The sequence below is a fragment of the Gallinula chloropus genome (genome assembly GCF_964237585.1).
Source record: "Gallinula chloropus genome assembly, chromosome: 2".
Taxonomy (NCBI): Eukaryota; Metazoa; Chordata; class Aves; order Gruiformes; family Rallidae; genus Gallinula; species Gallinula chloropus.
The window spans coordinates 104,509,210-104,522,666 of record NC_140086.1 but is presented as its reverse complement, the minus strand read 5'-3'; the positions used below and the strand labels follow the sequence as shown (position 1 = coordinate 104,522,666).

Sequence of the window (13,457 nt, the reverse complement as noted above, 5' to 3'; positions counted from 1 at the left end):
AAAAGCTATGTAAAGAGCATCAAAGTGTGGAAATTTCAAGAACTAGAGAGGAAAAGAAACTAAGGACCACACAGGGTTTCTCTGTACTTGCTCTTCTTCTCAAGGTGAGAGCTTCTGTTACTGTCGAGCTCTGTAGCTAGCATCAGTGATCAAACACCTATGGCGGTTATTATTCTCATAATTACTGCAGCTGCAATTACCTAGTTTGGAAACACATTCTTCCCCTCTCTCTTTCAATCGAGAGAATACGTAGCAAAAACAATTTTTGTGTATTAATGAATAAAACCTCACAACTCCCTGGGAGAAAAGCAGTTTTTATTCTGTCTCCATAGCCATTTCACATTGAGTTTTGCATTCATTTTCTTTTAACGTGAGTCAGTCATTGAGAAACTTTTGGAACTAAGTTGCTGATTATATACTCCATTTTGTAGAATACATTTATACTATACCCAGGAAAATTTATGTTTTAGTGTGTAGCCAGTGAAGAGTGGCAAGCCTTTAATTTAGTTCCTATGTCCCACTGTGCTTCACTGACCACAAAGGGCTCAGATTTCTAATTTAGGCACCCATGTGAATACTTGACTAAGGGCTTAATAAGTAGTGGGTTTTTTTTACAGCCCCATAAACCAAATGGATTTTTACTTCCTATTTTATATGTGGAACTGATACAGTGAAAGATTAAGTCAAAACTACCTAATAATTTTGTATGCCCAGGAAAATATACTAAATGGCACTGAAAAGTTTTTTTATAATTAGCTTGTCTAACATTACATGGGAGCTGTCACAAAGAGAATTCAGCTACTGTACTGTAGGGCACACCCTGTATGTTACCTCCATGGAAGACAGTCCTTTCCTATCTGGCAGTCACCAGGTTTGGACATTATATTTTTTAATTTCTCATGCAAATAAAGGAACTGACTTATTCATTATCGAGCCCCAAGTTATCCCCAGAGTGGGTCTAACCTTTGAAATTTCATGTCTAAGAGTTAAAATCTGTTTAGTTTATTTAAGAGTAAGAGCAAGTTAATGATTACTAGACAATTATTAAGAAATTCTTAATAATTAGTTGATCTTCACTGCAGAAATGTAACATTATTCAATGGCCAGAACACGGTATTTTCACAAACTAAGTCTACGTGTAAATGATGAATCTTGAAACTTGGGAACAAATTGCCGATAGACTTTGTACAATAAAAGTTTCCAAGTCAAGTTCGTCTCCTTTTGTTGTTGAATGATTAAAAATGGGAAAAAAAAATATCCCCAAACCTCAAGATAACTCAACTTCAATTGTTTATGATATCACTGTTATCTCTTTGGGTATTGTATAAAATCTGTTGGGAATAGAATTATGGAAATTAATATGATGAAGTTATTCAGGAATTCATTAAGACTCTGTGGGAAATATTGCTTCTAAACTTTCCGTGTTGACTTGACTTAAAATTTTCAGTATATGTTTTAGGCTTAAAAAAAAAGTATTGTTGACATTTTGTATCATCTGAACAATATCTATATGGTTCACACAGGTACAGTATTTAGACCTGAAAATTATCTGCTAACTCAGTGAATATCAGCACTAGAAGATTTTCACGCTATGTTTGCTGTCTGTACCAGAGGAGAATGAGATACTTGCTGGTGAGCTATTTGGCACATCTCTGGCATATTACGTTCAGTTGCAGGATGTGGAAAAGCACTAGTCCATTGCTGCCTTTGCCGTGATGACATCTTTGATGGCACAAAAAGTAAAACTTTATGTTTGTGTCCTCCTGTTCTTGAGTCTACAGGTTAGGGGAATAGGGGCATTAAGAGGCTTTATGGAGAAAACAAACAAAACAGAACCTTCCAGTCTATACACATGTGCACTCTCACATATCCTACCTCAAATATTTATGTGATGTAAAGTTAACAAAGGATTGCTGTACACAGATAACTTGGTGATGTTTCTGCAAATAAAACAACATGAAGAATTACCATGTAGAAGTATGAGAAAAGCAATTCACTCTTGGATTTGGGTTGTATGATCAGGGTAGAGAGACAATTCTTTGTTTTGGATTTTGGCTTTAGGTTTCATTACTCAAATTAAATGGAATAGTGAAACAGTGCACATCCTAGTGTGGTGCTTTTTGCTCTTGGTTTGTCTGTTTGCAGGAGTGGAGGGTGGGGCATTTTTTGTTTTTTTTTAAAAGAAAATATACAAACATCAATACACCACATTAAAATTCAGTGAAGGATTTGAATTATTTTTTTCCATTATCTCACAAGGTGCACATGGTATCATATCTTGCTTTATTATTTGTAATCTCTCTCTTCAAGTTTTATAAACTTTTCCTAGGAATAAGTGTACAAAGCTGAAACCTGTAGGAGCCATATATGAACAGAAGATGGAATTATCCTTTAAAGATTTCTTGAAGGTCCTGTTAAAATAGTAAAAATCTAAACAGTCCTGTAAATAAGATTAAGTTCTTTTAAAATAGAAAGGTGCTTAAGCAGGTTATAAGATGTTAGCATATTATTTTATAAAATCAATAAAGCTACGTTGCCAAATCACTTGGTTTTGCTGTGAGATATGAAAGGGTAAAAGGCAACAAATGCAGCTTTCAATATTATTCTTTGGATGTAGTGGTAATTACATGATGTTGTACGTCTAATTACAGTGCTTACGTGGTTAGAATATGCTTTTAGCATACAAGGAGAGAATTTGGATCTGAAAGTAAGCCCCTGGGAATCAGTAGAGACATTAAGGGAATAATTTGATCAAAATTATGGTTCTGTTTAAAAACTGCTAGGAAATATTTGAGCATAGAAAAGAAGTGTATTCAGTTATATTAAAAGCGAATGGTAATAAGATGTGGCTTTATGGGGTTTTTTTTTGCTGACCACCTTAAAAATACATAAAATGTTTACATTTCTTCTGTTCATTGAAGTTGACTGAAATTGGCCCAATGACCTATGAAGCTGAGAAGACTGACAGAAAGACACGATTATGTACATACACGTATTCAGTATGTTTAAGTGTTCTCTGAGCAAAAAACCTGGTTTTAGATGTAAAGCAAATGTCTGTTTCCTGGAAAATCGAAGAAAGATGTAAATGCAGTGATCATGGATATTGTAAAGGGTTCAAGTTCACATGAACACAAAGTAATGTTTAATTATACATGTTGTTAATCCTGAGCTCTTAGAAGCTCTAGTCATTTTATAACCCTGAGACCCAAAGATCAGATTCAGCACCTGTTGAAGGTATAATGTGGGACAAGGAAAATAGCCACTATAGCTTTTAATCGATTTCAGATACCGTCTTTCTATTTAGATGCATTCCTGTGTGAGGTCATCATGAAGGACATTATAGAAATGTTGTTTTGCTATGAAAATGTTTGGTTTAGTTTGTTTTGGTTTTAAGGGAAGAGTATGCAAGCTGATCATGCTGTTCAATACAGAGTATGAAGAACTAGTTCTTTAAGCAACAGACAACCACCTCCTATCACCTACTGTTACTCCATACAGCGCTGGAACATGAAAGTACAGGAACGTGTAAGAACTGAGTTAAAATTGACCAAACCCATATTTGTTGCTCTCTGACCCATTCAATTTTTTCTGTTTGCTACTTTTCTTTCCTTTGCAACCAGTTTTCTTACAAGCTGTGGGTTTTTTTTCCTCTCCCCTCCCCACTTCCCCCTTGAAGTTAATCTGAGAAACACTTCCCTTTACCCAGTACTTTTATTCTTGATGTTTCAGTTTGGATCATACCTTTGGTCTTGATTTTCATAGCTGTCCAGGAAAGGAATGTTTCAGCAGCAAGGAGTTTCTTAGAGTTTGACTCAATTTTCCAGTAACGTTTAGGTATTTTTCTGGAAAGTGTTCATGTGGTAAAACATGAACACATTTATGAAACATCCATTTAGTTGTTTTTTGTTTTTTTTTTTTTTTTTTTCTGGAATCTATGATGGATTTCAGTCAGCTTGTAAAGAACGAGTACATGATGTGAGTTTTTCCAGGACTTTGGATTTGGAGTGCCCTGCTGTCATGGTTTAAACTGTCAGCATCCAAGCACCACACAGCTGCTTGCTTATTCCTCATCCCAGCAGGATGCAGGAGAGAATCAGTAGAGTAAAAGTGAGAAAAATTGTGGTATGAGACAAAGACATACCATAATTGGTAAAGCAAAAGCCTCACACACAAGCAAAGCAAGAGGAGGAATTCATTCACAAATTCCCAGCAGCAGGCAGGTGTTCAGCCATCTCTAGGAAAGCAAGGGTCCATCATGCCTAACAGTGACTTGGGAAGACAAATGCCATCACTCCGAACCTTTGACCCTTCCTCCTTCTTCCCTCAGCTTTATATGCTGATCATGATGTCATATGGTATGGTATATCCCTTTGGTCAGCTGGGGTCAGCTGTCCTGCTTGTATCCTCTCCCAGTTCTTTGTGTTCCCCGAGCCTCCTGCCTAGTGGGGTGGTGTGAGCAGCAGAAAAGGCCTTGGCTGTGTGCAAGCCCTGCTCAGCAAGCCCTGATAACACAAGCCTGTGTTATCAACACTGTTTCCAGCACAAATCCAAACCATGGTCCCAGACAAGCTACTATGAAGCAAATTACTCGAGCTCAAACAAGTACACCCGCTATGCTGAACATGCTTCCATAGCTCTGCTGGCTAAGATCTCCCAGCAATCAGCCTTCCCTGCTCCTCTCCTCAATGGTGCACACTCTTGAAGACTCAGAGGGAGAATGAAGTTTTCCAGGTTTTCTTTGCTGTGCAGGTAGAGGCAGCCATAACCAAAGGTATCAACATCTCAAGTTTGTAATCCTTCTAGTCTTTCGAAAAATATTTGGTTTGTAATTTGGGGGGGTTTCTGTAAGATAAACATTTCAATATCTAGTCAGCTTCACACTTAGCTCACCTTAGAGTCCTCAAAGAATGTTTCCCACAGACATCTTTTATCTGTCTGTGGATGTTTCTGTACCTTATAATAGGACACTTTTATTAATGTGGCTTTTACATGCAGATCCTATTTCTGATTATGAGAGCCATTTATAGAATTATAATATCATGGAATGTAGACTTTTTAGTGTGTGCACTAATAATGTGTCAAAATAAAACTAGAAGTCCAGTCCACAAATTCAAACCCAAAAATTATTCCTGCCTTTGCTTAATATGCCAATGGTAAAATGTATAGTAGTAAGTATATAATTAATGAAATAAATTACTAGTAATAAAGAAAGATATGGAAAAAAATTAGTTGTTCTTCTTTTAAGTGCAAAAGAAATGCCATCCAGTGATATCATGCATTGCCTTATTTTTACATCACCCTAGAAAAAGCATACATTGAAGCTATTTCAATACTTGTCTCTGACTAAATCATTAATTAAGATAGAGAATTCTTCACTTGAATTGTCAGGTGAAGAATTAATTTTCCCCTTAAGCAAGTTAAGTTCTCTGGTATATTTGTAAGGAGGTTTTTTGGGTTAAGCGCATGATTTTTTTCTCTGCTTCACTAAGAGTCAAAAGACTGCAAAACTGTTTTTGTTCATTTGGTTATCTGACGAATGCTCCCAATTCTTTTATTTTTGGGTTAAAATATGAAAACTTCTATTTTTGTTCACTTAATAATGTTTCTTTTCATTTAGTCTCAAAAGTCCTTACTTTAGAGATATTTTTATTTAATGCTGAAATTTCTTTCTAATCCTTTATTGTAAAAGGTAATAAAAGCATTTTCCCAAAATGGGATTTTGTAAGTTACTGGCTGTATCCATAAATTTGAGTATTGAATGGTATGTCCTTTTACAGTAAACTAAACCTGTTTTGGTCAGTTTTACTTAAAGCTTACTAAGCTGTATGTTACTTTACTAGTATACTTTACTGCAACACTACAATAAATTTATAATTTATCTTTAATATTTAAAGTTATTTTTTAGAATATCATTGTCATAAAAATACAGGAAACAAAGTTGAGTATGAATCTTAACTTTCCTTCCAAATTTCATTAAAACTTCCTTTACTTCTTGGGCTCTTTACTTATGCAAAGAAAACTATACTAAAGTTCTCTACTGTGTCTCCATATACAGTAGTGTGGCTGAAGGATATTGATAGAGCCAAAGTGAATTTCAAAGGTCATACAACTTGTTTTTGCTGTTCCTACTGAAGAGGAATTCTACTATGCCAAAAGTTGTTTGTTTGGGGTTTTTTATACTTAATTAGTTGGACAAATAAAATATATTATCTGTACTGTAAACCTCCCCTGGTAATTTTTGAAAAATACTTGGAGCTGAAGAAATTTTACTCTTCAGGAAGACAGTCACAAAAGTCTTAGTAAGTACTTCTAAAAATGCAGTTCAACGTCTGTTCAAAAGCAGTATTTAGAAAGGATCTGGGCACTTCTTATCTCACCTTTCCTCATTCTTACTGCTTTGCTGTCCTGTGAAATACTGTCTTTGAAAAAAATGGTTGTTACTCACAGCACTCCTGATCTTTCATTGCACTGTGAGCTGAAGCATAAAGCAGGTCACAGAAGTCAGTGTCCAATACAAGAAGAGAAATAACTTCTAGAACAAATGATTTTGGTGAGGGACTTGTGAGATAGTGCTTCTGGTTTTACAGCTAAGGGAGCCATTTTGGTCATTTTTCCCAGTTTGGATTAAAGAAAAGAAATGTTGCCCATGGAAAGCACACATCTGACAATAGTATTTAAGTGACTTCAGGAGATTAATTATCTGAAAAACTTACTTTATTTATACCAGTATTTCTACCTTTTTCTGAATAATAGTTTTGTAAGAGGGTTTCTTATCCTATTACAGATGTGGTTCAAAATTACACTTTTAAATCCTATTAAACTGTTTGTTAACCATAGGAAACATGTGACTTTGAAAATTCTATGAATTAATGAGAACCTGTCTTTCTGAGTCATGTCCAATTCTCAGTCAGAAAATGTGGTTTTACAACAATAGCACATAATTCGCCAGGTCCTGTAAATTGATTTTTTGAGCTTTGCAGTGATGGATTTTGGCCTGATGTTTGCATTATCCACAGAGCGTGTATTACTGTACCACATTCATCTAAGTGAAGGCTGTATTTAAAAGATATTGTTCTACTGGAGACTAAATGGAATGCATTTTAATAATCAGGGAAACTAATGACAGACTGCCCTATTCTCTATTGACTCTGTTTGTGAATTCAGCAAGTGTTACTGGATCATATATCAAGGGAAACACTCAAAATATCAAACATCTCCTGGTTTCAGCCCTGAGCTTTTCTAGAAAAGGACTGGCAAAGCACAAGTCAGGGAAAAAACATGGAGAGCTACAGAAAAACATTCTGATTTTTAGAATATGCTTTCAAATTATTTCAAATTTAATCAAATTATATAGAAAATACGACACATTCCTATATGTAGCTTCTTTTGCCCCTCATAGTAAATTAAACGAACAAAGCCCAAAGCAAAACAATGAGCAAAAGATTATCTTAGGAGTGTTTTGATAAGATCATGCCAAGCATCACAAATTTAAGATGTGCCCAAACAGAAATTCTTGAAATATGGAGTATTACCTTGCTTTAAATATCAAATTAGTTATTCACTCCATGAAGTTCTGTGATTCCTAAAAGAGTACTAAGAGAATAGGCAGCCATGGAATAGGATTTTTCTCCTCGTTGGGTTCATGTTTTCCTTTGTTTTTTATTGTCTTCTATTCAGCTCAGAAGACAGAACTGTTAATTTCCCTATAAACATCACTTAGATATGTAACTGCTTTATAGACATTGATTAGAGTATCTTACAAACTCAGCTATGAAGTAAGGAGTGCCATCATTATCATTTAGCAAATTAATAGCTGCAGTGCAGAAAAAAGTCAGGTGAATGTAGCCATTGATATACATCATAATTTTTGGAGTCCACTAAGGAAGGGATACTGTGGATCTTCCTTACATACATTTATCACCACCTAGACCTATTGTGCACTGTACAAAATAATTATTCATTTGGAATAAGTAGCATCTGGGTAATGAAATTAGGTATTGCTTCATCTGTATGCAAAAGGCCGACTGTCTCTTTCAAATTTTGATGACTATACTTTGCAATAGAATTTCTTAAAGGTCAGTTGTTTATTTCTTTGATTTTTACTCCACTATGGGTATTTATTATAGGTTTTTATAAGGATTTATACAGATTTTAACTATGTAGATACAACTAATGTGTTTTTTTCTCTGTAGCAATTTTTTTTTTATGAGCAAGCACAAAAATTTCTTATTTTCATATACTGTTTAGTAATGCATTTTTCTCCAATTATTACTGCTCTATTCACTGTTACAAGACACTTCTATTGAAAATTACCTATAAAGAGGTCAGAAAATTCCTCTGAAAATGCTAAGAATAACTGAATGGTCTTTATTATCTGCTATCAGTGAATTAATGGATTGGCTATAAAATGACAATTAAAAAAATGTTAACTAATAGTTGTTGATTACTTTTAAGCTTGATGATATGAAATATTTTACCAATAGGCATGAAACTACAAACCAAAACAACTGGTGCATGTAATTTTACTGGTAGAGGATGGGTATCTTCTTCCTAAGAAAAATTAGTGCGATGGACAATTTTGTTAGATGTTAATAATTCAAGTAACAGGTTAGTAATGCAAAATGGATTACTTTCTTACCTAGCAGCAGCAATTCCATGATTTCCACATATCTGTTGTGGATGAATATGTTCAATTCTACTGTTTTGCTATTCTTGTGTAACTTGTGAAATTATCAAAGAAGCATATAAACCAAACTTCAGTGTAACGTAGACATCTATAGGGCTAACATACCTAATGCTTTTCTTCAGAACAGAACCGTTGTAGCAAGAGAGATAGATGCAATACGATAATTTTGTTTTTCTTCTTCTTTTCCTTAGGCATTTCCTGGAAATACAAACTCTGATAGTGTGGTTCGGCATGACTTGCAACATGCAGTTATTGCTCGCTATGTACGGATAGTTCCTCTGGACTGGAATGGAGAGGGTCAAATTGGTTTAAGAATTGAAGTCTACGGCTGCTCCTATTGTAAGTTTTTCCATGATCATCTTTCCCCTCCCCCTTTTGATTAAATCTGAATCTCAGATACTTTTTGCTTAGATAGATAAAGATATTCCTGGATTACAAATTGTATTTCCCAGGGCTGGTTACAATATAACCATCACTCTTACTTGCTAGTTTGTTCTTCTCTGAAAGATGCAACTTTGGAGATTTTGATGGTGCTTTGAAGTTTCTCCTTTTGATCTTCATGGTTTCTTTTGCAGAAGACTTTTGCTACTAGATAAGGTTGAACGAGCCATTTGAGGAAAAGATAGTATTCAAACAAATGTCATGTTGGATCTTCAGAGGAACAACTAGGAAACAGGACATAATTAATTCCCTGGTGCTAGAGATAAAATTAGAGCAAATAAATTAGAATTCTATCAGAGTTGCTCAGATTGTCTAAATAAGTGACATTTTTCAAGCGTTTTTCATTTAGCATTTGAATATGACTTCAGAATTTCTTTTGAAATCCAGATGACCAATGGTACAAATGCTTCTGAAGTTAAGAGCAGAACTGATTATGTTTTAAGAAAAGCTAGTGTAGTTTCTAAATGTCCTTCTTTGAATTCAATCCAGCACTTAAAGAAAGTTTACAAACCTGCAGAAAATTGTCTGATGTCCTATTTCTATGTATGTATTTTTATGCATTATGCTGCCTTTGTTGATATATTAGCTGGAAGGAGCTACTTGAGATTTCTTTTATAATAACCACATGTTAGAATAAGCACGCATCTAAAAGTCTCATCCAGTGACTTCACTGAGTGGCTTAAAACATATGTGAGCCCATTTCCATCCCAAATAGCAAAAAAGAAACACACTTTGTGATTTCAGTTGTTGTTTCAATTTGGATAGATTGTCAAAGCGCTATATATTTCCATTTAGCACCATTAAGAACCACAAAGAATGGAGTTTTGATATTATTTTCCTATTTCTCTGCAATGAATGATAGCCCAATTAAAAAAATTTATATTAAACCACAGAAAAATTCCCAGCAGTTGTAGTAACTTGGTTGAGAAATCAAATTAAACCAAACTCACTGTGGTGTTGATGCTGCCATTCTGAGAGCACATGGGTGTTAGATGCATCTGTAAAAAGACAATAGCATACCAGTTATCTGAGGAATGGTGAGTTACTCTAAAGTTGATTCTTACTTTAAGAGAAACTGAGCTTCTGAAGTTTTAAGCACCATTTTGATTATTCAGTACATGGCTCTTACAAGTGTTTACTATCACACTGCTAAAATATTTTGATGCTGTTTTTAGTATACCAAACACTACAGTATGGTTAATTTTACCTTTAAATATACCTCCTTACTTGTATACCAAATGAAAATTCAGGTGTTTGATAAAAGAAAACAGTATCTAGTAAATTGTGAAATACAACTCTCATTAACAAAAAATAATGTAGCAGAATCAAACAATAAACCCTATCTCCTTTTCTGCAATATTTACAGGTAAATTAGTATTATTTTTTGGATGAAATGGATAGACAAAATGGTAGATGACAGGATGTTTTTAGAGGCTTAAAATAAATGTGAGGAAAAGTAATAGACATCCTGATGGCGAAATTATTTCAGTTATTTCATGAAAAGTTGCTTACTTGACAGACTTTTGGAGGAGAAAACACATTTGCCAAGGAAACAACATTTGGAACTATGAAAATACTGATAAAATGTGTCTTCATAGAAGAATTGAGGTGACCAAACACAGCTTTGTAATTTTACTGAGAAAGCATTGCTGTTCTATTTCTTTTAGAAGTTATTTCAATCATTGTTGGAGTTCTTTTAAATATAGCATTAGTAATAATATTTTACATTTTAATGTGTATAGGGACTTTTTAAAACTGTCCTAAAATGCAGTGTGGTTTTACATGCAGAAATTGGGATCTCCTCAAAATGCTATCAGTAGGAAGCAGCAGAGCAGTTGAGAAGAAAAGCTAAAATCTCACTGCATTAAGAAAGAGGAAGGCAGCCTTTTGGTATGACTACTGAACAAGGGAGTAAGATGTACGAATTCCCAACTTGTCTTCAAATGTATCATTTGGAGCCAGGTATATACTGCTACATCCTTCTATGTAGATGTGTCCTTTGGCAGAGGCAAACTTTTTAACCTTGCTGATGAGAAGTGCATATGTTTGCATTTAAATATAAGCACTGTCATTAACCAGTGTGATTTGCAGATTAATCCTACTGTCAATGAAGGAATTGGCCATTTAGATAATCAGTAATTTTCAGAGAGGCTTGTAGTCAAATCTGCCTCAAAGTTTGGAAACACTACCTAAATAAAAAGTCTGTCCAATATATTCCAATCTTTTTTTTCTTTAAATTTATAATTTATATTTAATATACTCTTTTATTTAGGCATTTTAGAGAGAACATTTCAGATGTAAAAATAAGATATTGTCTTACAATGTATGCAGGGTTTAATTAGGAAGCCATACACTTAGTGAATACAAAAACTCTTTCCTTGCACATTGCTGACCATTAGTCTCAGAGTATTAAGAATAACACTTCCTCATATTGAACTTCTTATTCAAAACTCAGGTCATTAATTGCCATATTTTCTGGTTCCTATTTTGTTTGAGTATGTATGTAAGACACACATTTAAGTTGTTCTAATGGAGATGAAATCCATGTTCTTCCTTGCCTGGCAAATTAAAGTTAAACAAGAGGTGTGATTTCCAGAGGGATTAGAACTCACATCTGCTGCTTGGATATGTGTATAGCATTAACAAATCTTCTTTCAATAAGATTTTGTTTTACACTAAGTTTGAAATCTGGACTGTCTTTGAAACTGCATCTTTCTGTTTTGTGTAGCTGAGATCTGTGGGGTTCTCTTCTAACAGGAGAATTTGTAGAAATCATTGAAGAAGAATTAGGGCCTCACTCTATAACAAGATTCAGAATGAATGTTGTGTTTTTATCTGTGAATAAACAGTGACATCAAATTTATAAAAGATTTTCATTCTACATAGGGCAAAAGTCTGTCTTACTAAAAACAGTATTAAAATTAGGTAAATAACTTGCTTAATGACTATGTTAATAGAGAAGTTGCATGAGAAAAACAACCTGGGAGAATAACAAGAGAGAGCCTATTTTGTAATGTAGACAAATTTTTTAGTCTATGGGACTTTTAGCTTTTATTTTTAAAAGATCTATTTCTTGCACTGAAAAGGGGAAAAGGGTATTTGCACTTGTAGTGACATCATTTATCAAAAAGCAAGTCACAGAGAAGAAAGCAATATGACCAAAGGCAAAATATCCACTGAATCAGTTAAATCAAAACTGATGGCAGATTTTTATTCATGCTGTTTTGGAGACAGAGAGCAACGGCATGTAACATATATCTTCTGTCATGTCCACATTTATGAATTTTTGAGACAGGCAGCAAAGACATGGCATCTGGAGGCTATGACATCTACAACACAGTACGTTTTACTACTGATTCGTGAAGATCATAATAAGCTCATGCAAGATCATTGCCATAGGAATAGTTCCCTTAATCTTCGTTCTGTGGCAGACGAATACCTACAAAACTGGCAGTAGCAATACTATTACATAGTCTTCAGCTCTGCATTTCAAGACAACTGTATGAGGCTGAGTGCTGAAATCCTGTGAGATGGAAACACTCACTGATACCTTTGTTCACAGAGGTTGTTTTTATATGGTTGTTGATCTTACATGTATAAACTCTGTACATATGAATCTATAGCTATAGATATATAGATAGATATAGCTATACATCTGATGGTAAGAATTTTCAAATTCCAAATGATTCAGTGCTGACCTGTAGAATATACTTTGAAAAAAAAAATCTCTTGGAGGTGGATGTCCTGCAAATGCTCAATATACACAAGGCAAATACATAGCGAACGATGATAAAGCTCCATGAATAGCTAGAAACTGAGCTGTTTCCACACATTGACTAGCTCTGTTTGCTAATACTTAGGAAGCAGTGGAACTGAACAAATGTCACTTGAGCTTTGTTTGCAGATCTGTTCGTTTCAGTTATTGGCTACACTACTAGTATCATGTTATGCGAAATGTTACTGTTCCGGTTTCCTGATGGGTGACTGATTTTTTTAGGAAGGAGTTTGTATGGAAAACATTTATTCACCAGACAGTAAAGTGAACAGAACTCTGTGTAATGTAAATATTTTACAACAACAAAAATAGGGTTTGGAGATGCTGTTAAGGGATGAGCCAAGTGAATATTTGCAAGAACTGATTAAGAAGTATCGAAGTGCTAAAAACTATGGGCTGAACAGATCTTTTGGGTAATCATTGGTTTGGTTAATCCTGTCTGCCTGCAGTGACTTTAACTTAAGCAATTGTTTCCTTTGGTGGTGAATTCCATATTTAGCTATACTAATTTTTAAGTAGGTTTTTTTGTGGTACTTGTTTGAAATTTCCTTTGCT

General features: G+C 34.5%; 1 protein-coding gene across 1 annotated transcript in view; it reads left to right on the top strand.

The window, feature by feature from the left end:
• Positions 1 to 13,457, top strand: part of CNTNAP2 (contactin associated protein 2) — a gene marked incomplete at both ends in the record, with an annotated part of 1,153,104 nt that overhangs the window by 493,304 nt on the left and 646,343 nt on the right. The window contains one exon of the mRNA XM_084260050.1: positions 8,878 to 9,025. Within this exon, the coding sequence (XP_084116176.1) occupies positions 8,878 to 9,025 (148 nt within the window). The remainder of the gene's footprint in view (positions 1 to 8,877; positions 9,026 to 13,457) is intronic.